The sequence below is a fragment of the Oncorhynchus kisutch genome, linkage group LG9 (genome assembly GCF_002021735.2).
Source record: "Oncorhynchus kisutch isolate 150728-3 linkage group LG9, Okis_V2, whole genome shotgun sequence".
In the NCBI taxonomy this organism is placed as follows: domain Eukaryota; kingdom Metazoa; phylum Chordata; class Actinopteri; order Salmoniformes; family Salmonidae; genus Oncorhynchus; species Oncorhynchus kisutch.
This window is the reverse complement of record NC_034182.2, coordinates 33,818,366-33,846,255: the sequence shown is the minus strand read 5'-3', so window position 1 is coordinate 33,846,255 and position 27,890 is coordinate 33,818,366. Positions and strand designations below refer to the sequence as shown.

The window sequence follows — 27,890 nt, the reverse complement described above, 5'->3', positions numbered from 1 at the left end:
GAATGGGGAGCATCTCTGCACAGATATTTTCAGGTCTCTCAAGAGATTTTTGATCGGGTTCAAGTCCGGGCTCTGGCTGGGCAACGAAAGGACATCCATGTGTTGTCTTGGCTGTGTGCTTAGGGTCATTATCCTGTTGGAAGATGAACTGTCGCCCCCAGTCTTAGGTTCAGAGCTTTCTGGAGCAGGTTTTCATCAAGGATCTCTCTGCACTTTCCTCCATTCATCTTTGCCTTGATCCTGACTAGTCTCCCAGTCCCTGCCTTTGAAAAACATCCCCACACCATGATGCTGCCACCACCATGCTTCACCGTAGGGATGGTGCCAGGTTTCCTCCAGATGTGTGGCTTGGGATTCAAGCCAAAGAGTTCAATATTGGTTTCATCAGACCAGAGAATCATGTTTCCCATGGTCTGAGAGTCTTTAGGGTCCTTTTGGCAAACTCCAAGCTGGCTGTAATGTGTATTTTACTGAGGAGTGGATTCTGTGTGGCCACTCTCCCATAACGGTCTGAATGGTGGAGTGCTGCATAGATGGTTGTCCTTCTGGAAGGTTCTCCCATCTCCACAGAGGAACTCTGGAGCTTTGTCAGAGTGACCATCGGGTTCTTGGTCACCTCCCTGAACAAGGCCCTTCTTCCCCAGTTGCTCAGTTTGGCTGGGCGGCCGGCTCTATGAAAAATCTTGGTGGTTCCAAACTTCTTCCATTTAAGAATGACGGAGGCCACTGTTCTTGGGGACCTTCAATGCTGCAGACATTTTTTGGTACCCTTCCCCAGATCTGAGCCTTGACACAATCCTGTCTCGGAGCTCTACGGTCAATTCCTTTTACCTCATAGCTTGGTTTTTGCTCTGACATGCACTGTCAAATGTGGGACCTTGTATAGACAGGTGTGTGCCTTTCCAAATTATGTCTAATAAATTGAATTTACCACAGGTGGACTCTAATCAAGTTGTAGAAACATCTCAAGGATGATCTATTGAAACAGGATGCACCTGAGCTCAATTTCGAGTCTTATAGCAAAGGGTCTGAATACTTATGTAAATAAGGTATTTCTGTTTTGCAAAAATGTCAGTATGGGGATTTGTCATTGTGGCACTTTTGTCATTATGAGGTATTGTGTGTAGATTGATGAGGATTTTTTTTATTTCATCCATTTAAGACTAAGGCTGTTATGTAACAAAATGGGGGAAAAGTCAAGGGGTCTGAATACTTTCCAAATGTACATGTGTAAAGACACAAGGCCACCATGACTTTCTCAAACAAAGGATCTCACATGGTGTTAGCGTATCCTTTTGTACGTGTTTGAATGTTTCAATCTCTCTCTCTCTCTCTCTCTCTCTCTCTCTCTCTCTCTCTCTGTCTGTCTGTCTGTCTCTCTCTCTCTCTCTCTCTCTCTGTCTGTCTCTCTCTCTCTCTCTCTCTCTCTCTCTCTCTCTCTCTCTGTCTGTCTCTCTCTCTCTCTCTCTCTCTCTCTCTCTCTCTCTCTCTCTCTCTCTCTCTGTCTCTCTCTCTCTCTCTGAAGAGGTTCCTCCTGCAACTTAATTAAAATAAAGTGATGCATTCACCCTGGTCATTAAGTGTGAAAAAGCTTTATGAGTACTTACACCACGGCTGTCAACTCCTCCTTCCCATCTACTGTACTTCCAGAGGCTAGGGGGTTGGAAGTGTGTGTTTGTGCTTGAGTGTGCACATGTGTGTGAATAGGAGATCAATTGCCTTGCATCTCTTTGATTGAAAACTATGGCCTCTGTTGTGATTGAAGTGTGAGAAAAAAGACCAGTTAATGGAAAGGCAACATTCACAAATGAAATAGTTAACACTTTAACCTTCCCTGTTTCTCCACATTAGATAAGTTCTGCCATTCAATGTCTATCAAAAATCTTCTTATGAATCCATGTGTCTCGATACGAAGCGGTATATCAAGGGTTAACGCAGACAGTATTGAACCTTCCAATTCATATGCTTTAGCCAGAGGTGAGTAGCCAATACACTGCAGAAATACTAAGGGCATTTCCTTGAGCCATTTCTTTTTCTCTCTCTCTGTTATTCTCTCTTTCTTCCTTTTTCTCACTCGCTCAAAATGAATACTGTATCAGAAAGTGTAAAATAAATCACCTCCGAGCTTAATCCTCCCCAGCGCCCAGACTGCATGTTCCTCAAGCTCTGAGAGAGTTTCAACACAAAGGCTCGGCTCTCTTCCTCAAATACCTTCCTACCTATAACAGCAGGCGGTGCACTAGCCAGCAGGCGGTGCACTAGTCAGCAGGCGGTACACTAGCCAGCAGTGCACTAGCGGTAAAGCTAGTCCTATTTTACATATAACATGTACAGCGACTTTGTGTTTGATGTGGGGCCGATAGATGGAGAGATTTGATACCAGGCATTTACAGTGAGGTTGCCAAATTGGGCTAATTCACTGTATCACAATTCCAGTGGGTCAGAAGTTTACATACATTAAGTTGACTGTGCCTTTAAACAGCTTGGAAAATTCCAGAAACTGACGTCATGGCTTTAGAAGCTTCTGATAGGCTAATTGACATCATTTGAGTCAATTGGAGGTGTACCTGTGGATGTATTTCAAGGCCTACCTTCAAACTCAGTGCATCTATGCTTGACATCATGGGAAAATCAAAAGAAATCAGCCAAGACCTCAGAAAACAATTGTAGACCTCCACAAGTCTGGTTCATCCTTGAGAGCAATTTCCAAATACCTGAAGGTACACCGTTCATCTGTACAAACAATAGTACGCCAGTATAAACACCATAGGACCACGCAGCTGTCATACCGCTCAGGAAGGAGACGTATTCTGTCTCCTAGAGATTAACATACTTTGCAAAAAGTGCAAATCAATCCCAGAACAAATCCCAGAACAACAGCAAAGGACCTTGTGAAGATGCTGGAGGAAATAGGTACAACATTATCTATATCCACAGTAAAATGAGTCCTATATCGACATAACCTGAAAGGCCGCTCAGCAAGGAAGAAGCAACTTCTCCAAAACTGCCATAAAAATGCCAGACTACGATCTGCAACTGCACATGGGGACAAAGATCGTACTTTTTGGAGAAATGCCTTCTGGTCTGATGAAACAAAAATTGAACTGTTTGGACATAATGACCGTTATGTTTGGAGGAAAAAGAGGGACGCTTGCAAGCCGAAGAACACCATCCCAACCGTGGAGCACTGGGGTGGCAGCATCATCTTGTGGGGGTGCTTTGCTGCAGGAGGGACTGGTGCACTTCACAAAATAGATGGCATCATGAGGCTGGAAAATGATGTGGATATATTGAAGCAAGACATCAGTCAGGAAGTTAAAGTTTGGTCGCAAATAGTCTTCCAAATGGACAATGACCCCAAGCATACTTCCAAAGTTGTGGAAAAATCGCTTAAGGACAACAAAGTCAAGGCATTGGAGTGGCCATCACAAAGCCCTGACGTCAATCCCATAGAAAATGTGTGGGCAGAACTGAAAAAGCGTGTTTGAGCAAGGAGGCCTACAAACCTGACTCAGTTACACCAAAATTCACCAAACCTATTGTAGGGAGCTTGTGGAAAGCTACCCAAAACGTTTGACCCAAGTTAAACAATTTAAAGGCAATGCTACCAAATACTAACTGAGTGTATGTAAACTTCTGACCCACTGGGAATGTGATGAAAGAAATAAAAGCTGAAATAAATCATTCTCTCTACTTTTATTCTGACCTTTCACATTCTAAAAATAAAGTGGTGATCCTAACTGACTAAAGACAGGGCATTTTTACTAGGATTAAATGTCAGTGTCTGGTTCTGACCTTAGTTCTGTTATTATATCTTTGTTTTAGTATGGTCAGGGCGTGAGTTGGGTGGGCAGTCTATGTTTGTTTTTCTATGTTGGTTTTTGAGTTCGGCCTAGTATGGTTCTCAATCCTAGGCAGCTGTCAATTGTTGTCCCTGATTGAGACTCATATTTAGGTAGCCTGGTTGTCCCTGATTGAGACTCATACTTAGGTAGCCTGGTTGTCCCTGATTGAGAATCATACTTAGGTAGCCTGGTTGTCCCTGATTGAGCTCATACTTAGGTAGCCTGGGTTTCACTGTTGAGTTGTAGGTGTTTATTTTCTGTTTAGTGTGTATTTGGCTAAGGTGTATGTAAACTTCTGACTTCAACTGTATATATATATATATATATATATATATATATATATTTGAAATATATATTTTTTAAATATATTTTCTTTCTTTACTATTTTCCCCTAATTTATTATTATTTATTATTATTATTATTTATTCTCCCCACTGTATTTCATGTTTCAATAATAGTATATGACTTACTGTATCCAATAGGACGGTATAAACTGTGTGGCTATCATTGGTGTGCAGTATACTTCAGTAGATCATGTGTAAATGGGTTTAGGATATACTCTGGTACAGTGTTGTCGCTTTGGGCTCTATCCATCCCTAAAGCTCAATCCCAGGCTCCCTGGGCGATGAGCATCTGCGTGCCTGGCGTGTAACCAGGGCTGACACCTCCAGCCAAGCACCAGGCCGCCCGGCTATAAACTATGACATCCAGATTTTCAGGGGCCGCCTCTGCACTGCAGACACACCGGCTACACTGCCAGAAAGGAGCTCTGACACAGCAGGAAATTCATCACAAGCCCAATAGTTCTACTTTTTCTTGTCATTAACCGTTGACCCTGTTGATAGGTGACTTGGGATCCAGAAAGAAAATTTAAGAAAATGTTGTTGGCCCAATGGGAAATGAATTGATAAAGAATGAGTGCGGGGCTTTGCTTTGTAAGGGCAGTCCAGAGTTCTGATGTGGGCCACGGAAAGCGGATTATGACCTAACTGAAACTCACAGCCAGTGAATGATAAAGTAGTGGACCTGTAAACAATATTGAAACGTTTTTTTAGGGAGCTTTTAAGCGATGTTGAACTGCAGCCTCACTGGTCCAGCACCTTTGTCTAAGATCAGTGAACTCAGTCTCAGTTGTGGCAGAGAAAGATCTCCAGCGGTAACTAGTTAGAACATTTGTCATGGAATTAAAACGTTAAAATGTTGTTGACCCTCTGGTTTCCACCTGCGTACTCCTCTCCAGTTGAAGCCAACATCAACGGTTCACTCTATTTGCAGCAACTTCTGCTAGGTGACAATGGCTGCGTTTAGACAGGCAGACGAATTGAGATATCCCCCCCCCCCCCCTCTGTGTCTCTTGACCAATCAGATCAGCTCTGAAGAAGATCTGATGTGAAAAGATCTGATGTGATTGGTCAACATTTGACCAATTAGTGTAAAAAATATCAGAATTGGACTGCCTCTCTAAACGCAGCCTAAGAGTCAATGTACCATTAAATCCTCATTTAATAACCTCATGGGTCTGAGCAGAGAAAGTGTATTTAGTTATCATTCTGTATAGGTTATAAATCACAGGATGTTGATGTAGGAAGCACTATCAGCACAGCAGTAGTATCATATGAGATCATTACTCAAAGTTTGGCGCGTATTTCTCCTTTGTGTAGAAGAAAGGGGAAGGAGGAAGACTTCCACAACCATCTATTCCCAGTGGACTTCTCATTGTGTTGTGTGTAATCTGTGAAATAAGGAAGCGAATCTCCGCTTGCTGTTTGGAGCTTAAATCAATAGCCGCTTCCCATTTATTGGATCTAAATACCCACAAAACTTCCAGAATAGCTTATGTTTTAAATACGCCTTACTTGATGTTGTTCTCTCCCTCCTCGTTTAGCTCTCTCTTTCTCTTCCTCCTCCCTTGTTTCGCTCTCTCTTTCTCTCTCTCCCTGGTCTTGCTCTCTCTTTGTTTCTCCCTCTTTCTCTCTCTTTCTCTTTTCACTCTCTCCTCTCTTTTTCCTCTCTCTCTCTCTCTCCCTCCTTCTCTCTGTCTCCCAGCAGTTATCAGCAGTTCCTCTTCACTTATTTTCTGGCAAGGGATAAATTAGATGTAATTCAGTTTTAAACACTCTGGCGTCTCATACCCGAGAGCACTGCAATCTGGTCCTTTAGGAAGACCCCTCCCCTCTATCTGTCTTTCCATCTCTCTCGCTCTCTCCATCTCTCTCTCTTGCTCTCTCCATCTCTCTCTGTGTAGCTGGCAGCATTGTTGAGCCTGCATTTCCCATTGAAATAGTAAAATAGTAAATTATTGTCAAAATAGACTCTCTTTTGTCCTCCTGTGCAGCAGATTACTACCAGCCTGTGTTCTTCTGGAATTGCGTTTTCAGCCGTTCACAGTCCTAGCCAACCCCTTTCCCATTCCCCCTCATTATAATACTCACAATGTAACGCTAGTATAGGAAACATACCTTTGGTCATAGTAAAACATCAAACAGACAGATAGACATATTATTATGTTTTGATGTTTAGCTCGATTGGCCCATTGGAGCCATCCTGTGGTCCTTGTTCAGTGGTAGATGGATGGCCCAAGGCTCCAGGTGATGGAGAAAAGGGGCCATTCAGGGGAAGGACATGTTGATATCGGTTTGATATTGTTCTCACTGTGTCTTATTTAGATGGGTGGGTGTTACATTGAAAAAGAAAGGAGGATGTTGATAAATGTTGTTGGGGAAAATGAAATGGGGCTTCTCCTACAATGAACTACATCTTCTCAGAGAAGTGGTGGCCATTTCTTTTTTTTTACCCCTTTTTCTCCCCAATTTCATGGTATCCAATTGGTAGTTACAGTCTTGTCTCATCGTTGCAACTCCCGTATGGATTCAGGAAAGGCAAAGGTCGAGAGCCGTGGGTCCTCCGAAACACAACCCAACCAAGCCACACTGCTTCTCGACACAATGCCCTCTTAACCTGGAAGCCAGCCATACCAATGTGTCCGAGGAAACACCGTACACCTTGTGACCGTGTCAGCGTGCAGTGCGCCCGGCACGCCACAGGAGTCGCTGGTGCGCCAAGGACATCCCTGCCGGCCAAACCTTCCCCTAACCCGGATGACGCTGGGCCAATTGTGCACCGCCCCATAGGTCTCCTGGTTGCGGCTGGCTGCTACAGAGCTTGGACTCGAACCCAGAATCTCTAGTGGCACAGCTAGCACTGCGATGCATTGCCTTAGACCACTGCACCACTCAGGAGGCCTGACAGTTCATTTTGTAACCAGGCACAAACGCTGATTCAGAGAATCTGGCTTTTATGCCCCGGGGAACCCCGTCAACCGGTGATAGATTCCAGATCGGATTGAATAAACAACAGCATTGCCAGATAACACCCCCATTACTGTCTTCTCTGAGAGACATCTAGGGCTTGTTATTGTACATACCATAAAAGGGGTTCTATAAAATGGGTTCAGGGAGATCTGCGATCTGATTGGCCGAAAGGAAGCGATGGAGAGGAGGTGGGCTTCTATCATGTCGAGAGGGTTGGGGGGTTGTTGCTAGTTATTAATGTCAGTGTCTCTCAAACTGCTTCTCTCTCTGGGATGTATCATCAGAGTTGATTAAGATGTGTGAAACAGGCAGGCTCCTCTCCTCCTCCCTTTTTACCTACAGCACACTTTCCTCTCTCCGTTTCTCACTCCTTCCCTCTCTCCGTCTCTCACTCCTTCCCTCTCTCCGTCTCTCACTCCTTCCCTCTCTCCGTCTCTCACTCCTTCCCTCTCTCCATCTCTCACTCCTTCCCTCTCTCCGTCTCTCACTCCTTCCCTCTCTCCATCTCTCACTCCTTCCCTCTCTCCGTCTCTCACTCCTTCCCTCTCTCCGTCTCTCACTCCTTCCCTCTCTCCGTCTCTCACTCCTTTCCTCTCTCCGCCTCTCACTCCTTCCCTCTCTCCGTCTCTCACTCCTTCACTCTCTCCATCTCTCACTCCTTCCCTCTCTCCGTCTCTCACTCCTTCCCTCTCTCCGTCTCTCACTCCTTCCCTCTCTCCATCTCTCACTCCTTCCCTCTCTCCGTCTCTCACTCCTTCCCTCTCTCCGTCTCTCACTCCTTCCATCTCTCCGTCTCTCACTCCTTCCCTCTCTCCGTCTCTCACTCCTTCCCTCTCTCCGTCTCTCACTCCTTCCCTCTCTCTGTCTCTCACTCCTTCCCTCTCTCCGTCTCTCACTCCTTCCCTCTCTCCATCTCTCACACCCCTCCTCGCCTGCCTGTCTCCTGCTCATGTGTGCGTTATTACATAAATGCGTTTTTATTTTATTTTTACAATCTCATTATCCTTTGAACATGCAAGCCACAGTGAGAGCAGGGAAGATCACATGGTCTTTGACAAGATTGTTGTATCTGATACAACCTGATACTGAGGCTCCTTCACAGCTACTGAGACCATGATGTTATTAGTGGATTCATTTGTCTCTCCTAATGCACTTAGCAATTCTCCATAGCTGTATCCCTCCTTCCTCCCCTCTCTTCCCTCTCGCTCTCTACCTCGGTATGTGGCTGTGAAGGAGGGATGGTGAGTGGTGGGTGGATGCCTGAGTACAGGGGAGCAGTGAAATAAATCTAGGGCTTGTAGAAAACAGATAGATTTGAATTACCCGGGTCCCTGAGAGCAGACTATGAGAGGAAGTACATACACAGTGTAATTAGATAACAGCCCACAGTCAGCTGTGTCTCTCTCTCTATTTTCCCCAAAAGTGATCTTAACATTAAGTCTGCATTATTATAAACCAACCATTACTTTAGCCAAGGAGGCTACTCAAACAACTGTATCAAAATAGCCATTTTGTAGCTACTCGCTAATCCAAAGCTTGTGAATAGCTAGTACATCTCCATAGCTAGTTGCTAAACTCAGGCTGTAGCCTCGTTAGCCTTACTGTTAGCGGGCTAGACTGAATATTATAGCTACTTGATAATCCATATAGCTACTTGATAATCCATAGCTAACTACATAGCCATTGCTAGCTAGTTAGCTAGTTAGCTCAAAAATGTGCCTCATATGACCCTCATAGCCATTGCTAGCAAGTTAGCTAGTTAGCTCAAAAATGTGCCTCATATGACCCTCATAGCCTCTCCTTGTGCAATGCTACAGAATACATACTGTGCTGTACTGAATCTGTTGCTAATTTTAGCATCATGTTGCTAAACTGTGTGTTGATAGTGTGTCCCATTGGCTGACAGCTTGAGCTTCTGCACAAAGTTCACGTACAGTACATAAGCGGCTAACATTTGAATCGGTTTGGAGGAAAAGTTATTGAATTATCCAAATGGGAGCCGGGAGTTAAAAAGTGATGACTTGCTTTGTGTGTTTCCGCCTCCCCCGCTGTGCGAGAAATGGGATTCAGCATGTCTTTTTTTTCCTGACCTCTTCTGAGAAGGAAAAATCTAAAACGTTGCCTCGTTACCACACTCTAACCATCCCGTGACATAGCCACCTCCTGGAGATGAGAGTTTCCTCACACATAAACGCTGATCTCTCAGGCTTGCTAAATCATTGCAGTCCTATTGTTAACAGAATACTACATTTCTTCACCAATCTCTCATCAATAACTCTTTTCTTTTATGGTCCTCAGCCCGACACACACTGTATATGGACTGGAGGACAAAGGGGTGGAGTTAATTATGTGGTTAACGTAGAAGAGTTTCCTTGGGATTAGGCAGTAGGGAAGAGAGGCATTAGAAGCAGAGGGGGGTATTTGATCTGTACACTGCCAGGAACTGTAATCCCACTTCCTCTCTCTCTCTGACCTCACTTGCCTTTTAGGAGGGAGTGCATGGGAAGTTACACAGGGGATAACATTTTAGAGGCAGCGGTGCCCTTGGGGACAGGTTTGCATCACCTCGGAGTGGAGGACAGGAGGACAGGTGAGGACAGGTGAGGACAGGAGGACAAGTGAGGACGACACACTACTGGCGGTGTGTTGTTCTCAGCCTTTAGGGAACCCCCAGCAAAGGCAGGGGTACAGTAGCTGAATTTCACCATGTTCAGTTCCCCCCTCACACACCCCTTCACCTGAGTGGAAAAACACCTCTGTATGGTAGTGTTTTATCCAGTGTGTCTCTGTTCATAGAAAAACAATCACAAGAGACCAGTTGTCAACATTTCAGTTGTAAGACGTTTCTCAGGACAAGTTTCTGCATACATAACCAACAGAGTGTGATTTTGTCTAGCGAAGACAGTACCCTTCCATCTACAGAGCTAAGTGTTCCTACCGATTGGACATACTCTCTCCTAGCCTAGTGCTAACTGCTGGCTCAATGTAGACATCCCAGGCCCACTTCTAAACCACAGAAGGCTGGGTGTATGGTGATGTGCTTCCTGGTTCTATCCATGCCACCTCTAGACAGGTGTCTGGGTCAAGCCGTGTCGTAGCTCACCCTGGCCCAGGTGTCCAACCTCATCTCCCTGATAGCCCGGGGCTGGCTCCACCTGTCTCTGTTAGGCGAGACCACCACTGATGCTGGGGAGCTGTGTGTATGTGTATCTGAGTGATAGCCCTGTCCTCCTGTCACAGAGGGAAGAGTGGTGCTGGCTTTTTCTGTTTGCCTATTTTTCGAGACTGCTCTTCTCAGAGCAGCGAGGCGTTTCCAACTGAGATCTCTATCAGCCGTGATTTATATGATGTGTTCCATCTCTTTCTTCCTCTTCCTCTCTCTCTCTCTCTTCCTCTCCCTCCCTTCTCTCTCTCTCTCTTTTACACTCTCTACTTCTCTCTCTCTTAGTTTGTCTCTCCTTCACCCTCTCTCTCCTCTCTCTCTCTCTCTCTCTCTCTCTCTCTCTTTCTCCTTCTCCCACTCTCTTTGGTCCTCCCGTCCGTCCATCATTTATTTCTCTAGCTGGTGCCACCGGTCTGTGCCTCCTCATCACTATCTCTCTACCTTGCTACCCTGGCCTCCTATGACACGAATAGCAGAAAGAGACCAGTGGAGGTACGAGGAAAAGACAAATGGGAGTGTGATATACATGGCTAGTGGATGAGAGAGGCATGTAGCAATGAAAGGATGAAAAATGAGTACAGAGGGGAGGATGATATGAAAGAGGGGAGGATGATATGAAAGAGGGAAGGATGATATGAAAGAGGGGAGGATGATATGAAAGAGAGGAGGATGATATGAAAGAGAGGAGGATGATGTGAAAGAAGGGAGGATATTATGAAAGAGGGGAGGATGATATGAAAGAGAGGAGGACGATATGAAAGAGAGGAGGATGATGTGAAAGAAGGGAGGATATTATGAAAGAGGGGAGGATGATATGAAAGAGAGGAGGATGATATGAAAGAGGGGAGGATGATATGAAAGAGGGGAGGATGATATGAAAGAGGGGAGGAGGATATCAAAGAGAGTAGGATGATATGAAAGAGAGGAGGATGATATGAAAGAGGGGAGGATGATATGAAAGAGGGGAGGATGATATGAAAGAGGGGAGGATGATATGAAAGAGAGGAGGATGATATGAAAGAGGGGAGGATGATATGAAAGAGGGGAGGATGATATGAAAGAGAGGAGGATTATATGAAAGAGGGGAGGATGATATGAAAGAGGGGAGGATGATATGAAAGATGGGAGGATGATATGAAAGAGAGGAGGATGATATGAAAGAGAGGAGGATGATGTGAAAGAAGGGAGGATGTTATGAAAGAGGGGAGGATGATATGAAAGAGAGGAGGATGATATGAAAGAGAGGAGGATGATATGAAAGAGAGGAGGATGATATGAAAGAGGGGAGGATGATATGAAAGAGGGGAGGATGATATGAAAGAGGGGAGGATGATATGAAAGAGGGGAGGATGATATGAAAGAGAGGAGGATGATATGAAAGAGAGGAGGATGATATGAAAGAGAGGAGGATGATATGAAAGAGGGGAGGATGATATGAAAGAGGGGAGGATGATATGAAAGAGGGGAGGATGATATGAAAGAGGTGAGGATGATATGAAAGAGAGTATGATGATATGAAAGAGAGGAGGATGATATGAAAGAGGTGAGGATAATATGAGAGGGGAGGATGATATGAAAGAGAGTAGGATGATATGAAAGAGGGGAGGATGATATGAAAGAGGGGAGGATGATATGAAAGAGGGGAGGATGATATGAAAGAGGGGAGGATGATATGAAAGAGGGGAGGATGATATGAAAGAGAGGAGGATGAAATGAAAGAGAGTAGGATGAAATGAAAGAGAGTAGGATGATATGAAAGAGGGAAGGATGATATGAAAGAGGGGAGGATGATATGAAAGAGGGAGGATGATATGAAAGAGAGGAGGATGATATGAAAGAGAGGAGGATGATATGAAAGAGGTGAGGATAATATGAAAGAAGGGAGGATGATACAAAACAATGGGGAGGATGATAGAAATTATTCATCACCATCAGGGACCAACTCACCCTCTTTGTGTGTGTGTGTGTGTGTGTGTGTGTGTGTGTGTGTGTGTGTGTGTGTGTGTGTGTGTGTGTGTGTGTGTGTGTGTGTGTGTGTGTGTGTGTGTGTGTGTGTGTGTGTGTGTGTGTGCAGGCAGATACACGTTTTTGTATGGGTGCATCTGTTGTTTATTTTTAACCTGCATGTGAACGTTTATTCCTTATTCCTCTCTGATTCATGCTGGTATGTTGTTATTCCAGTGACTCTGGAACAAGAATAGCCCCAACAGTCCACCAAGCTGTTAGTTACAGTACCCGGTGAGAGCCCATACATTGGCCACAAAATCAGTAGCTTCACTCTGTTTTTGTAGTGTGTGTGCATACACAAGCATGTGTGCCTGCCTGCTACCCCTCCTTCCTGACTCTCTCTCTCTCCTCCCTCCCCTCCTAAACTCTCGTTCTCTCACTCTCTCACACTCTCTCCCCGCGTCTCCTCTTGGCTCTAAGTATCGTAGTCTGGCTGTACTTTCAAAGGGAGCGGAGTGCGTCCACCTTCCCTTGCTCCATTTATGCCACGGTCTCGTGTTCTGCTGCCCCAGCGTACGCGGATAGCCTGCCTATAGACCGCTGGATCAGGAGAGTCTCTTAGAAGGAGAGAGGGGAAGGATGCTCTCGTTGCTGCAGCCCCTGTTTCAATTAGCATGAATTTCACAGCAGTGGTGCCGGTCCGAGCCAGACAGCCAGCAGTCTGTGCCGGAGCTCCGAGAGGACTACCTCTTCCTCAGACCAGTGTCTTGGAATCCACAGACTGAGCGGGAGAGATCCGGGAATCTTTTTCCATCTACAGGGACAAGCGCAGGGTACTGTGTGATATTGTGTTAGGAAGGAGACAAAGAGGGTTTTGAAGGATCGATACGCAGTGATGCTTTTCAGAGCCGGAGAGGAATAAGGATCACTTGGATGCTCTCTTGGGTGAGACTCTACTGCCTCTGCGTCCATATCCACGCTGCTCTCCATCCCAGCTCGGCTCTCTCCGCGAGGGGAGAGGGAATATAGCTACTCTTGCTGCTGCTTCTTCTCCTGCTTTGCCTTGTACTCATTTTCCACATCCCTGTCTCTTCCACTCTCTGCTGCAGACTGCTCTGCTCTGTCGTCCCTCCAGGGATTTGAAAGCCTGGAAGCTGGATTCAGCTGCACCTCCATCGTCTTGGCGCTGCACTAGCCCTCTCTCCATCACTCTATCCCTTTTTTGCCTGTTGTTTTCCGATGTGAGAGATTTCGTCCAGCAAACGGTGGGGATGGTGGTCGTTTTTTTAACCACACCGAGGGCTCAGGCTCTGGACCGAGAAGGTTTGTAGCGCTCTCGCAAGGCAGAGGAAACCTTCAGTTACTATCGACAGTAAACAGGGTTATCGAGATAAGTCATTTAGTTTTACAGATGGAGGCATTTTGGTTTTAGAATATGTGTTCCCCTGATTAATCGGTTGCTGTTTAGGCTGCCAGTGATCATTTGTGTTGTGGTGCCTATTAGAGTGCTTTAACAAAAATCTTTAGTTGGCAAGGGGGGAGGGTCGTTTTTTTTGGGGGGGGGGCTGTTGTTTTTTGGGTTTTGTATTTTTGGTGCTCTGGAGGATAGGAAATAGGCTCCTGGAAGGATTTCGTCGCTGGATTTGAGAATTTTGCTCCTTTTTGGAAAGATTTGGGTTTTTCTTTCTCCTGAACATACCTTTTTTTCCTGCAGTATTTTTGGGATCATTGTCTTCAGGAGGAGGATCTTGTTTTTGTTCATTCTCTTTCATTTTAATTGTGCTGGGAAGCCGGGGATCATGGGCCCTGGATCCATCTGAAATGTCGTCTTCCTCTTCCTGTCGCGTGGGAGGAAGTTGGAGAGGAATGATGCTCCCTTGGAAAACCGCCCCCGTGCTTCAGGCGGTCCTGGAGGTGGGCGAAGGACTGCTGCTAGTGCAGCGGCCCGCGGCGCTCCTGGTGTGGGCCAGCCCGGCCTGCCTGTTCCGGCTGGTGCTCTCCCTGGCCCTGCTGGCCTTCCCCTGCCCTGCAGTGGCCGCCCGCGTCTCCTCCAGCCTCAGCACCACCCACCACGTCCACCACTTCCACAACAAGCATGGAACGGTGCCCATCGCCATCAACAGGATGCCGTTCCTCACGCGTGGGGGCCACGGTAAGGTCCAAACTACTTTGTCCTTTTCTAACGGTCGGTGTATCGGTTACGTAGCGCTTTATAGTGTGTACATGTGTGATGTGTGGATATATGATGTGGGTTATCGGGGTCAGTGGAAGTTTATGGTCTTGAAGGGGGTTGATTTGAAGTTGGCGAGGAGGTGGTCCAGGTTGAGAGTTTCCACACATGTACATCCATCTATTGATCCTGGTCAATCCACACAGACAGGGCACCCCATTGGCTGCTCAGCCGTCTTCCACAGCGCCTCATTGGCTGCAGGTCCCCGCTGGTCACACTGATTCATGGCTCCGGAATGGCCGATGATGATGTTTACCACAACCATTACTGCCGCTGTCCTTTGCTTTGCTGTGTATCCTCAGACAGCAGGAACTTGGTTTCGCATTGTGTCCTGGTTTCGCATTGACAATTGACTCCACGACTTCACTGTGCTCTAGAAATGTTTCTGGCTGCTTCTCTCAGGGTTGTGTGTTGCTTGCCGCACTGTTCTAAGCCAAAGATGTCAGAGCCGAAGCGAGACTTGTCTTGATGGGCCTATCCAAACCTTCCTGTCACAGAGAGAATACTCAGTGTTCCGGCAACTCGAGCTTGTCCTCCATTGAAATGTTTGCGTGTTCCTCTGTCCATATCTTTCAATTCTCTCCACTTAGCTGCAGTCTGTTTAGCTGTAATCTGTATCAATCAGACAGAGGAGGGCAGCTCACATAGACCACCGTAGTCAATTGGCTGAGCCTGCACCTCTATTGACGTTAATGGCTTCCAGCATACTTCCCTGTGCTCAGTACCGCATTGGATTTATGACTTTTCCCTTTCTCTGCCGAGCCATTGAGCTCAATATGTCAGCTGTGTCTCAGCCAACCACCACTATGTAACACAGTAGAGCTTGCAATAGAGTCAGAGAAGATGTGGGGAAATAATGCCTGCTTTTACCAATCAGGGTTTGATTAAATGTTGTTAATATGTTTGCCTGATACTGTATTGACCTGGCTCGAAGCACTCTATACACACACACACACACACATGTACACACACACACACGTACACACACGTACACACGTACACACACACACACACACACACACACACACACACACACACACACACACACACACACACACACACACACACACACACACACACACACACACACACACACACACACACACACAGGTACACACACACACACGTACACACACACACACACACACATGTACACACACACACACGTACACACACACACACGTACACACACACACACACACACACACACACACACACACACACACACACACACACGTACACACACACACACACACACGCACACGTACACACACACGTACACACACACACACACGTACACACACACACATGTACACACACACACATGTACACACACACACATGTACACACACACACACACACACACACACACACACACACACACACACACACACACACACACACACACACACACACACACACACACACACACAGGTACACAGACACACACAGGTACACAGACACACACAGGTACACACACACACAGGTACACACACACACACATACACACACACATTCTTTTAGCAACTAAAATGTCACTTGAAACCCTGGCAACCCTGTTCTAATCACTGTTGTGTTTTTTTCACCCTCTAGCTTGGGTAATTGGATTGCACTTCTCTTGCATCTCGAGTTGCTAAGCTATTTAAATTTACATAATTAACATAAACATTTCTCGGGGTCTCTCGGTGGATTTGCGTCTGTCAGATGATATTGGACCGCTTGGAGAAATGGGGTGTTTGTTTGGCTAAATGGAACTGATGTCAAAAGAAAGGAAGCCTCTGTTCCGGAGCATGACACTGACCAAGTGTCCGCTATAGTAATGGCTGTTTCTACTGTCTCACATTAGCATACCGTATTCAGGTATACAACGCATAGAGCACGTTGAAACGTCTAGCATTGCTTTAGTGGTAACGTGATACCGTGATTACGCTGACAACTGGGGGGTCTTTTTTTAGATTATGCAGAGCAGCATGTGTTCATCACCGATTCCATTTCATGTAAAAAGACATCACACATGCTCTTGAATACAATTCCAATGGAGAAGCTTAGTTTTAATCGCTCTCAATAAGCTATCCAAGGCATCCAAGTGCAGACTCAAGCCTCTCTAAATTAAGTGTCAGCCATCGGTGCTGCCAACCAAGTGGTTGAAACCCTATTACAGTCTTCCTCATGATAGGATCATATCAAAGTGTATTTGTCACATGCGCCGAATACAACAGGTGTAGACCTTACCTTGAAATGCTTACATACAAGCCCTTAACCAACAATGCTGTTCGAGAAATAGTGTTAAGAAAATATTCAATAAATCAAATAAAGTCATTTAAAAAAAATTAAATAATAAGTAACAAAATAACAATGACAATAACGAGGCTATATACAGGGGGTACTGGTACCGAGTCATTGTGTGAGGGTACAGGTTATTCGAGGCAATTTCTACATATAGGTAGGGGTAAAGTGGCTATGCATAGATAATAAACAGCAAGTAGCAGCAGTGTAAAAAAAAACAAAGGAGAGAGGGGGAGGGGGAGGGCAATTATAAATAGTCCTGGTGGCCATTTGATGAATTGTTCTGCAGCACTATGGCTTGGGACCGAGACTTGGCACTCCGGTACTGCTTGCCGTGCGGTAGCAGAGAGAACAGTCTATGACTTGGGTGACTGGAGTCTTTGACAATTTTTGGGACATTCCTCTGACACCAGCTAGCATATAGGTCCTGGAAGGCAGGAAGCTTGGCCCAAGTGATGTACTGGGCCATACGCACTACCCTCTGTAGTGGCTTACGGTTGGATGCTGAGCAGTGGCCATACCAGATGGTGATGCAACCGGTCAGTATGCTCTCGATGGTGCATCTGTAGAACTTTTTGAGGATCTGGGGACCCATGCCAAATCTTTTCAGTCTCCTGAAGGGGAAAAGGCTGTGTCGTGCCCTCTTCATGACTGTCTTGGTGTGTTTGGACCATAATAGTTTGTTGGTGATGTGGACACAAAAGACACCATCAGTTCCTTTGTCTTGCTCAATTGAAGGAGAGGTTGTTGTCTTGGCATAACACTGCCAGGTCTCTGACCTCCTCCCTATAGGCTGTCTAATCATTGTTGGTGATCAGGCCTACCACTATTGTGTCGTCAGCAAACTTAATGATGGTGTTAGAGTTAAGCTTGGCCATGCAGACGTGGGTGAACAGGGAGTACAGGAGGGGACTAAGCACGCAGCCCTGAGGGGCCCCCGTTTTGAGGATCAGCGTGGTAAATGTGCTGTTGCCTACCCTTACCACCTGGGTGCAGCCCGCCAGGAAGTCCAGAATCCAGGTGCAGAGGGGGGTGTTTATTCCCAGGGTATTTAGCTTAATGATGAGCTTTGTGGGCACTATGGTGTTGAACGCTGAACTGTAGTCAATGAACAGCATTCTTACATAGGTGTTCCTTTTGTCCAGGTGGGAAAGTGCAATGTGGAGTGCGTTTGAGATTGTGTCCTCTGTGGATCCCCTTAGCACCATTGCCTATGAGTAGAAGGTTTCTCTAAAGCTATCAACAGCAATAACATAATGCAACCACCAAGCACACATCCGTCACAACAGGACTCTTGATTAACCCTTGCTGTAGTAATGCCAGTCTAAAACAGAACCTCCACACACCATGTGGCAGGTTTTTGAGGAGCCGGGCAGGCTCGAGAGGCCTCTTACCGTGATTAAGCCGTCTGAGTGCTGTAACCCCACTCAGTTTAGCATATCTGAGGCGGTTGAGGCGGTTGACTCTGGGAGCGCTGCTGAAGGCCTTATCTTCTGTCTGTATTTACTCTGGTATCGTCGTCTCTTCCTGAAGGGACAGAGCCACTAACGACAGCTTATGTATGACACAAACAGTGGAGAGACGGAGAGTACAAGTTTCACTGTTGAAGTAGGTCATTTGTATAGGACATGCCTTACTACTGTTATCGTTTGGTACATAATAAATACTGTTAAGCTACTACATATAGAATCACAATATATATAGAATCACTATACATATAGAATCACACTACATATAGAATCACACTACATATAGAATCACACTACATATAGAATCACACTACATATAGAATCACTATACATATAGAATCACTATACATATAGAATCACTATACATATAGAATCACTATACATATAGAATCACTATACATATAGAATCACAATATATATAGAATCACAATATATATATAATCACTATACATATAGAATCACAATACATATTTATTTATTTTTTATTTTATTTTATTTCACCTTTATTTAACCAGGTAGGCTAGTTGAGAACAAGTTCTCATTTGCAACTGCGACCTGGCCAAGATAAAGCATAGCAGTGTGAGCAGACAACAAAGAGTTACACAGTAAACAATTAACAAGTCAATAACATAGTAGAAAACAAAGGGGGGGGGGTCTATATACAATGTGTGCAAAAGGCATGAGGAGGTAGGCAAATAATTACAATTTTGCAGATTAACACTGGAGTGATGAATGATCAGATGGTCATGTACAGGTAGAGATATTGGTGTGCAGAAGAGCAGAAAAGTAAATAAATAAAAACAGTATGGGGATGAGGTAGGTGAAAAGGGTGGGCTATTTACCAATAGACTATGTACAGCTGCAGCGATCGGTTAGCTGCTCAGAATCACTATACATATAGAATCACAATACATATAGAATCACAATATATATAGAATCACAATACATATAGAATCACAATACATATAGAATCACAATATATATATATATAATCACAATATATATAGAATCACTATACATATAGAATCACTATACATATAGAATCACAATACATATAGAATCACTATACATATAGAATCACAATATATATATATAATCACAATATATATAGAATCACTATACATATAGAATCACTATACATATAGAATCACAATATATATAATCACAATATATATAGAATCACTATACATATAGAATCACAATACATATAGAATCACAATACATATAGAATCACAATACATATAGAATCACAATATATATAATCACAATATATATATAATCACAATATATATAGAATCACTATACATATATAATCACAATATATATAGAATCACAATATATATATATAATCACAATATATATAGAATCACTATACATATAGAATCACAATACATATAGAATCACTATACATATAGAATCACTATACATATAGAATCACAATATATATATAATCACAATATATATAGAATCACAATATATATAGAATCACAATATATATAGAATCACTATACATATAGAATCACTGTACATATAGAATCACTATACATATAGAATCACTATACATATAGAATCACTATACATATATAATCACAATATATATAGAATCACAATATATATATAGAATCACTATACATATAGAATCACAATACATATAGAATCACAATATATATAGAATCACAATATATATAGAATCACAATATATATATAGAATCACTATACATATAGAATCACAATACATATAGAATCACTATACATATAGAATGACAATACATATAGAATCACTATACATATAGAATCACTGTACATATAGAATCATAAGATTTACATTACATATTGTATCGTCACGTAAGTATCATTATAATATTGTATCTTGAGACACTTCCCAGCTCTAGTGGAATATTGTTTCCAAATGGCATTTAGATGCGTGTATTTATGTTCATTTGTCTATACATGTGGCACTCGAGTGTCTCCATGTGTCTCTCTACACCCTGAGTGTGTTAAGTACTCCTCCAAAGTGATTGAGTATTAGCCGGTGTTGTTGGGTGAGCCACTCTGAGTACCAGACAGACAGACAGAGGCCACTGTTTGTCCTGTTATCCTGCCTGATTAACGACTGCCACCGCCCACCACGACACCACTATTGTGATAGATGCCGAATGGAAGGCGTCTGTTTGCAAGGCCCCCACCGCTAACCGCCTGCCGCCCGATACCCCACTCTCAGCCTATCTATATGTAAAGCAATTCATTATTGCCATTGTGATTTCTCCTACACTGCTAATTGACCAACCGACTGTGTTTGTCATTTCAAACCGCTGTCTCTCCTCACTCCGGTATTACCCAGAAGCACTCAGTCTGCGGTTGGCTTGCTGGCTTGGCACTGGCTCTTCTTTTCCTCCCACGTATGGTATATATTTAATGCATGTTGACGGTTCTCATTTCACACTGGGCGTCCCTTGGGGCTGGTAAAACATAGCCCCAGCGCTCGCAGGCCAACCAAAACCTATTTCACAACGTCGTTATGTCACAGCAAACAGCGCGTTCTGCAGTCTTACGGAGGAGCCTTGCAAAATCACTGGGCTTTTCGGATTACACTGTCTCATGAATGTCTTTGTTGTTCAGTTGTTATATCACTAAGGCTCGTTTGAAGGATGCTGCAGTATACTTACAGTATATAAACACCAGATCTTTTTTTAATGCAAGGTTTTCATGAGTTTTGGTCGTACCGCCTCACTGAGTCAGTTCTGAGTCAGTTCTGAGTCAGTTCTGAGTCAATTCTGAGTCAATTGTTATTTTTGCAAACCAACGAACAAGAAGTTCTCATGAAATATTAGCACTTCTTTGTCTATGGGACACGACATTGTAATTTATAAATATATATATATATATATCACAGGCTACATTATGGTTCACACACTGTAATGTTATGAGTAATGGCTGTGAGCTGTAATCCACTGGTGGAAAAAGTACCCAATTGTCATACTTGAGTAAATGTAAAGATACCTTAATAGAAAATGACTCAAGTAAAAGTGAAAGTCACCCAGTAAAATACTGCTTGAGTTTAAATCTAAAAGTATTTGGTTTAAAATATACTTAAGTATCAAAAGTAAATGTAATTCATAAAATAAACTTAAGTATCAAAAGTCAAAGTAAAAGTGTAAATCACGTAAAAGTTCTTATATTAAGCAAACCAGACAGCATTATTTTGTAATATTTTTTTTTACAGATAACCAGCGGCATGCCCCAACACTCAGACATCGTTTACAAACTGAAGCCTGTGTTTATTGAGTCCACCAGATCAGAGGCAATAGAGATGACCAGGGATGTTCTTTTGACAAGTGTGCGAATTAGACCATTTTATTGTCTTGCTAAGCATTTCAAATGTAATGAGTAATCAAATGGCTATCCCCGACTATTTGCATTGCCCCCCCACCCCTCTTGTATGCTGCCGCTACTCTCTGTTATTATCTATGTATAGTCACTTTAATAACTCTACCTACATGTACATATTACCTCAATTACCTCGACTAACCTGTGCCCCCACACATTGACTCTGTACCGGTACCCGACTGTATATAGCCTTGCTATTGTTAATTTAATGCGTCTCTTGAATTGTTTGTTACTTTTGTTTCATACTTTTTGGGGGGTATTTTTCTTAAAACTGCATTGTTGGTTAAGTAAGAATTTCACTGTTAGGTGAGTACAACCCCTGTTGTATTTGGAGCATGTGACAAAAAAACATTTAATTTGACTTTAGTACTTTTGGTTGTCAGGGAAAATGTATGGAGTAAAAAGTATGTAATTTTCTTTAGGAACGTAGTGAAGTAAAAAATAAAAGTTGTCAAAAATATAAGTAGTAAAGTAAAGTACTGATACCCAAATAGACTATTAAAGTAGTACGTTCAAGTATTTTTACTGTAAGTGTTATCATCCAGCATATAGATGGACCGATGATGTTCCACAAAGCTCGTTTAAGTTTGGGTTCATCACTTATAACAAACCAATGACACTACTGTAGCTTTGTTGATATGTCTAAGCTCATACTTCCTCATCAGTCAACACACACACACACACACACACACACACACACACACACACACACACACACACACACACACACACACACACACACACATTCACGCACACACACACACACACTACTCACACCTACCCTATCTCTTTGGAAGGCAAACAGACAAGGCAGGGGGGACTATTTTCCCTGCGTCGTAATCCATACCTTCACACGTTGCTGCATTGTATGTGTGTGTCACAATATAAACTCACCGGACATGAAAATGTTCATGAAAATGGTTCGCTCCTACAGATGGTGAGTCACGTGGCTGTGGCTTGCTATATAAAGCATGCAGACAGGCATCGAGGCATTAAGTTACTGATCAACTGAACGTTAGAATGGGCAAAACCAGTGACCTAAGCGACTGAGTGTGATATAATCATCGTTGCCAAGCACACCGGATCCAGTATCTCAGAGACGGTCGCCCTCCTGGGCTTTTCACGCACGACAGTGTCCAAGGTTTACTGAGAATGGTGCAACAAACAAATAACATCCAGTCAGCGACAGTCCTGTTGGTGAAAACAGATTGTTGATGACAGAGGGCGACGGAGAAGGGCAAGAATCATGCAAGCTAACAGGCGGGCCACAAACAGACAAATAATGGCGCAGTACAACAGTGGTGTGCAGAACGGCATCTCAGAACGCGCAACTTGTCGATCCTTGTCACGGATGGGCTGTTGCAGCAGAAGATCACTGCTATCAGCTAAAAACTAGAAGAAGCGGCTCCAGTGGGCACACAATCACCAACACTGGACAATTGAGGAGTGGAAAAACATTGTCTGGAACATGACAGTGAGTACTACTTTTTTTCCATTTACTTGAATGGCCTGGTCAGTCCCCAGACCTCAACCTAATAGAGCTTTTTTTTGGGATGAGATGGAACAGCATGAAGGTTTGTATTTTTTTATTTAACTAGGCAAGTCAATTAAGAAGAAATGTGTATTTACAATGACGGCCTACTGGGGAGCAGTGTGTTAACTGCCTTGTTCAGGGGCAGAACAACAGATTTTTACCTTGTCAGCTCGGGGATTCGATCCAGCAGCCTTTCGGGTTACTGACCCAACAATCTAAACACTAGGCTACCTGCCGCCCCAATCTGCAGCAACTGCGTGATGCCATCACATCAGCATGGACCAACATCCCTGTGCCCCAAAGAATTCAGGCTGTTTTGGAGGCAAATGGGTGGTCCGACCCGGTACTAGATGGGTGTACCTAATAAACTGTCCTGTGAGCGTAGAATGTAGATCCGTCCTCTTCTGCCAAGGATTTTGCCTTCCCTGTGACTTGAGTGGAGGTTCAGAGGCATCACTATCTCCATCATAGTGAGTTACCAAGGGAACTGGGTGAGCCATTTGAAATGAAAGGTGCACATATGAACGGAAATGGGGGTGACGTATAGCCTCACACAATCACCAGATTCACGTTCTAGACAAGCCTATAATTATACGTTCACAGGGTAAACACGTTTTAGTTCCATTGTCCCTGTTAGCTGGGCGTGTGAGCGCGATTGTGTGTGTCTGTGCGTGCGTGCCAGTGTAGGTGTTTGGATCTGAGATGTGGCAATGCAGCAGCCTCTCATTCAGTCAGAGTGCTACATCTCCTTCATTCCTTTAGTCCTTCAGGACAATCACTAGAAGAAAAGCAGAGGAGAGCTTGCTAGCAATTCAAACGCCCACGTTTTTCTTTCCCCATTTAGCTCAAGGCTGTTCATCCTTACATCCAATATGAAAATGGGCCTTTTTAACATCTCTGAGAGTTTACCTTGAAAATGCGTCATCTTTATTATAGGGAGAGCGAGATGGTCAAATATGGTCATACAACAGCCTTGAACAATAAGATAGTTGTTCCCCGCCCCACTTATTTCTGCTGGTGTGACCTCTGTTGTTGTGTATCGCCGTGAGGATGGAGAGGTCTCACACCTTTTCTCCCTGTGGGCACGTCATCCCCATGGCAACCCTCCTTCAGGTGCCCTTGAATTAAGTACTGAGGAGCTGAGCCCCCCCCCCCCCCCCCCCCTCCCGCGCTGACTTTGTCTACATGGCTTTCCCCTAGACGTAGCTCTTCCCTCTCCATCTCTCTCAGCCGCTTTCTCTGACGTACAACTGGACGTACACGTGGAATAAGTATTATCTTGACATCTCTATTCATCTTCCCTTCTTCACCTCTCTCTCTTGCTCCTCCCTTTGTTCCATTCTCTGCCTCTCCCTTTCGCTCCTCATTCCGTCTGTCTCTTTATCCCTCCCTCCCTCCCTCGCTCCCTTCCATCCCTCCCTTTCTTTCCTGCTCAATACAATAGCCTCCTTTGTGCGGTGTTTGAGTGAAGAGGATACCTGGGGCAGTGCCTGCTGTTTGACTACAGTGTTAGCATTAGCAGCACTGTTTGCTTATGGGCGAGCCACACACATGCTGATGACCCAGCAACACTTCCAGGCAGGCAGCACTGCGGCTACACCAGCTCCAGCTCTGTGCACTCGTCCTGGGGGAGAACTCTGGGCCACGGCCCCTACGGCTGGCCCTGTTGTCACGGCTTCTGGCGATATTGAGAAGGAGAGGCGTTTGATAATCACTACGGTGGGAGGTCAGGTGGAAGGGACAGCGAGCTCAGCCCGTAGGTACAGAGGCATGGCCTTCCCTTTCAGACGGCAGACATTAGTATTCTTCATTCTATTCTCCCCATCGCTCTGCAGGGCTGAGGCATACACACAGAGACAATCAGACACACACACAGGCGGAGGAGGAGAAAGGACACCTATGATACCCTGGCCGTTGTAGATAAGGCTTGTTGGTTTGACATTTGCAATCTTCTTTTTCTCTCTCCACCTTACCAATTGTGTGTCTGTGAAAGAGGCCAACACAAGCGGGTCAAACTGAACCGTTTCAAAGGCTGACAAGCACTGCATTGTGAACAGGCGTGTGTCATCAACTCGGAGCAATTCAACGAGATTGGCGTGTTACGTACAATATCTTTTGAATGTAGTACAACATGTTATCTGCATCGGTTCCCAACCCAAACCCTTCCATTTGGCTAGAGCCCTTTCCCCCAAGTGGACCTTTGTGAGTGTGTTATTAGGCAGTGGGTGTTCAAGCAGCACTTGATGAGTACACCTATTGTACACCAGGGGATGTGTGCTACCTCAAGCCCTCTCAAAACAGATGGTCCTCCCGAGTACCCTCACTATCCACGCAGTCAACACTCGCTCGCCCGGGACACACAAGCATGCTGTATAGTATAATGGTGTGCAGTAGATACTCAATACACAGCCTTCAGAAAGTATACACACCCCTTGGCTTTTTTGATAATGTTTTTATTTATTATTATGAACTCAACCAGCCTCTTCAGAGGACAAATATATTTTTGTTTTCTTTCAGCTTTTCTGCTACATATTAAAACATTTGACATGTAAATGTACTTTACCATACAGCAATCACATGACAATAATACCAGACACCCCTTGACTTTGTCCACATTGTAGTTACTCCACAATACTAACAAATGACAGTGAAAAGAAGGAAGCTTGTACAGAATAAATATATTCAAAAACATATATCCTGTTTGCAATAAGGCACTAAAGTAATACTGAGAAAAACAAATGTCCTGAATACAGTGTTATGTTTGGAGAAAATCCAACACAAAATGTCACTGAGTACCACTCTTCATATTTTCAAGCATGCTGGTGGCCGCATCAGGTTATGGGTATGCTTGGGAGATTTTCAGGATAAAAAGAAATGGAATAGAGCTAAGCACAGTCAAAGGCCTAGAGGAAAACTTGGTTCAGTCTGCTTTCCAACAGACACTGGGAAACAAATTCACTTTTCAGCAGGACAATAACCTAAAACACAAGGCCAAATATACACTGGAGTTGCTCACCAAGATAACATTGAAGGTTCCTGAGTGGCCTAGTTACAGTTTTGACTTAAATCGTCTTGAAAATCTATGGCAAGACTTGAAAATGACTGTCTAGCAATGATCAACAACCAACTAGACAGAGCTTGAAGAATTGTTAGAAGAATATTGGGCAAATATTGTACGATCCAGGTTGGCAAACCTCTTAGAGACTTACCCAGAAAGACTGACAGCTGTAATCAAGGTGATTCTAACATGTATTGACTCAGGGGGTTGAATACGTATCTGATCAAGATATATGAGTGTTTTATTTTCCATTAATTAAAATAAAATAAAACATCTTCCACTTCGACAGAGTATTTTGTGTAGATCGTTGACAAAAAAATACAAATGCAATTAAATCCATTTGAATCCCACTTTGTAACACAACAAGATGTGGACAAAGTCACGGGTGTGAATATTTACTGAAGGCGCTGTCGTGTCTGTACTGTGCCTCCATGCCGTGTGTGTGTGCGTGAGGGTATGTGTGTGTATCTCATAGTGATTGTGTTTTCGCAGAGCTGTCAGCTTTAGGCCTCAGGCTGCTGTGTTTGAGTTGGTCTGTGTTCACTGTGCTTCTAGTTGTGGTTCGCTGCTGCAGTACGGAAGGCTATTTTGTAGGTAAGGTCAAGTACCCAGCAGGACCACAGACAGGCGCTGCATGAGCGTAGATAGCAGCACCCACTCGTAGCACACACTCCAGCAGGTATATCTCACTGGTCACCCCCAAAGCCAATTCCTCCTTTGGTCGTCTTTCCTTCCAGTTCTCTGCTGCCCATGACTGGAACGAATTGCAAAAATCTCTGAAGCAGGAGACTCACATCTCCTTCACTAGCTTTAAGCACCAGCTGTCAGAGCAGCTTACAGATCACTGCACCTGTACATAGCCCATCTGTAAACAGCCCATCTATCTACCTACCTCATCCCCATACTGGTATTTATTTATTTATTTATTTTGCTCCTTTGCACCCCAGTATCTCTACCTGCACATTCATCTTCTGCCGATCTACCATTCCAGTGTTTAATTGCTATATTGTAAATACTTCGCCAACATGGCCTATTTACTTCCGTATGTATATATACTGTATATACTGTATATATACAGTGAGTGCAAATGAGGTTAGTTAACTAACCTCATTTGCACTCACTGTATATATACTTTTTGTTTTCTTTTGTTCTACTGTATTATTGACTGTATGTTTTGTTTATTCCATGTGTAACTCTGTGTTGTTGTATTGTGTCAAACTGCTATGCTTTATCTTGGCCAGGTCCCAGTTGCAAATGAGAACTTGTTCTCAACTTTCCTACCTGGTTAAATAAATGTGAAATAAATAAAATAAATAAAAATAGATGCAACCTGGAATGACAGTAACATCAACATCATCTTCCTAACGGGAATATCTGCTGATTGGTTCCACGAGCCTCGTTATGAGACCATATGAACGTCTGCGGTGGCTGACATTCATCAGCAACCCAAGCAGCTCTTTCTACCCTGTAGCCATCTACCTAGCCAGCTCCTCTGTTTGAATTGATTTCCCCTGTCTTTCTTTCTTTCACATTAGGCCTGACAGGAAATAAGGTGTCATACATCCCCACTGGGACCAGAGATTTCTGCTGCCAGGTGTCCCCATTCATAGCTTTTCTATTAAAACCAGGGAGTGAGTGAAAGAGGCAGAGGCAGAGAGAA

The 27,890-nt window shown here is 44.0% G+C and overlaps 1 protein-coding gene across 12 annotated transcripts in view; it reads left to right on the top strand.

Moving 5' to 3' along the window:
* Positions 1 to 27,890, top strand: part of LOC109896506 (neurexin-2) — a 1,132,408-nt gene that overhangs the window by 802,379 nt on the left and 302,139 nt on the right. The window contains exon 1 of one of the 12 annotated variants that reach the window (XM_031832473.1): positions 12,493 to 14,418. The exons of 10 other annotated variants lie outside the window; for them this stretch is intronic. In XM_031832473.1, the coding sequence (XP_031688333.1) occupies positions 14,088 to 14,418 (331 nt within the window). In that variant the 5' untranslated portion in view covers positions 12,493 to 14,087. Of the gene's footprint in view, positions 1 to 12,492; positions 14,419 to 27,890 lie in introns of those variants that run through there. One more of the 12 variants, XM_031832474.1, reaches the window with a different exon arrangement.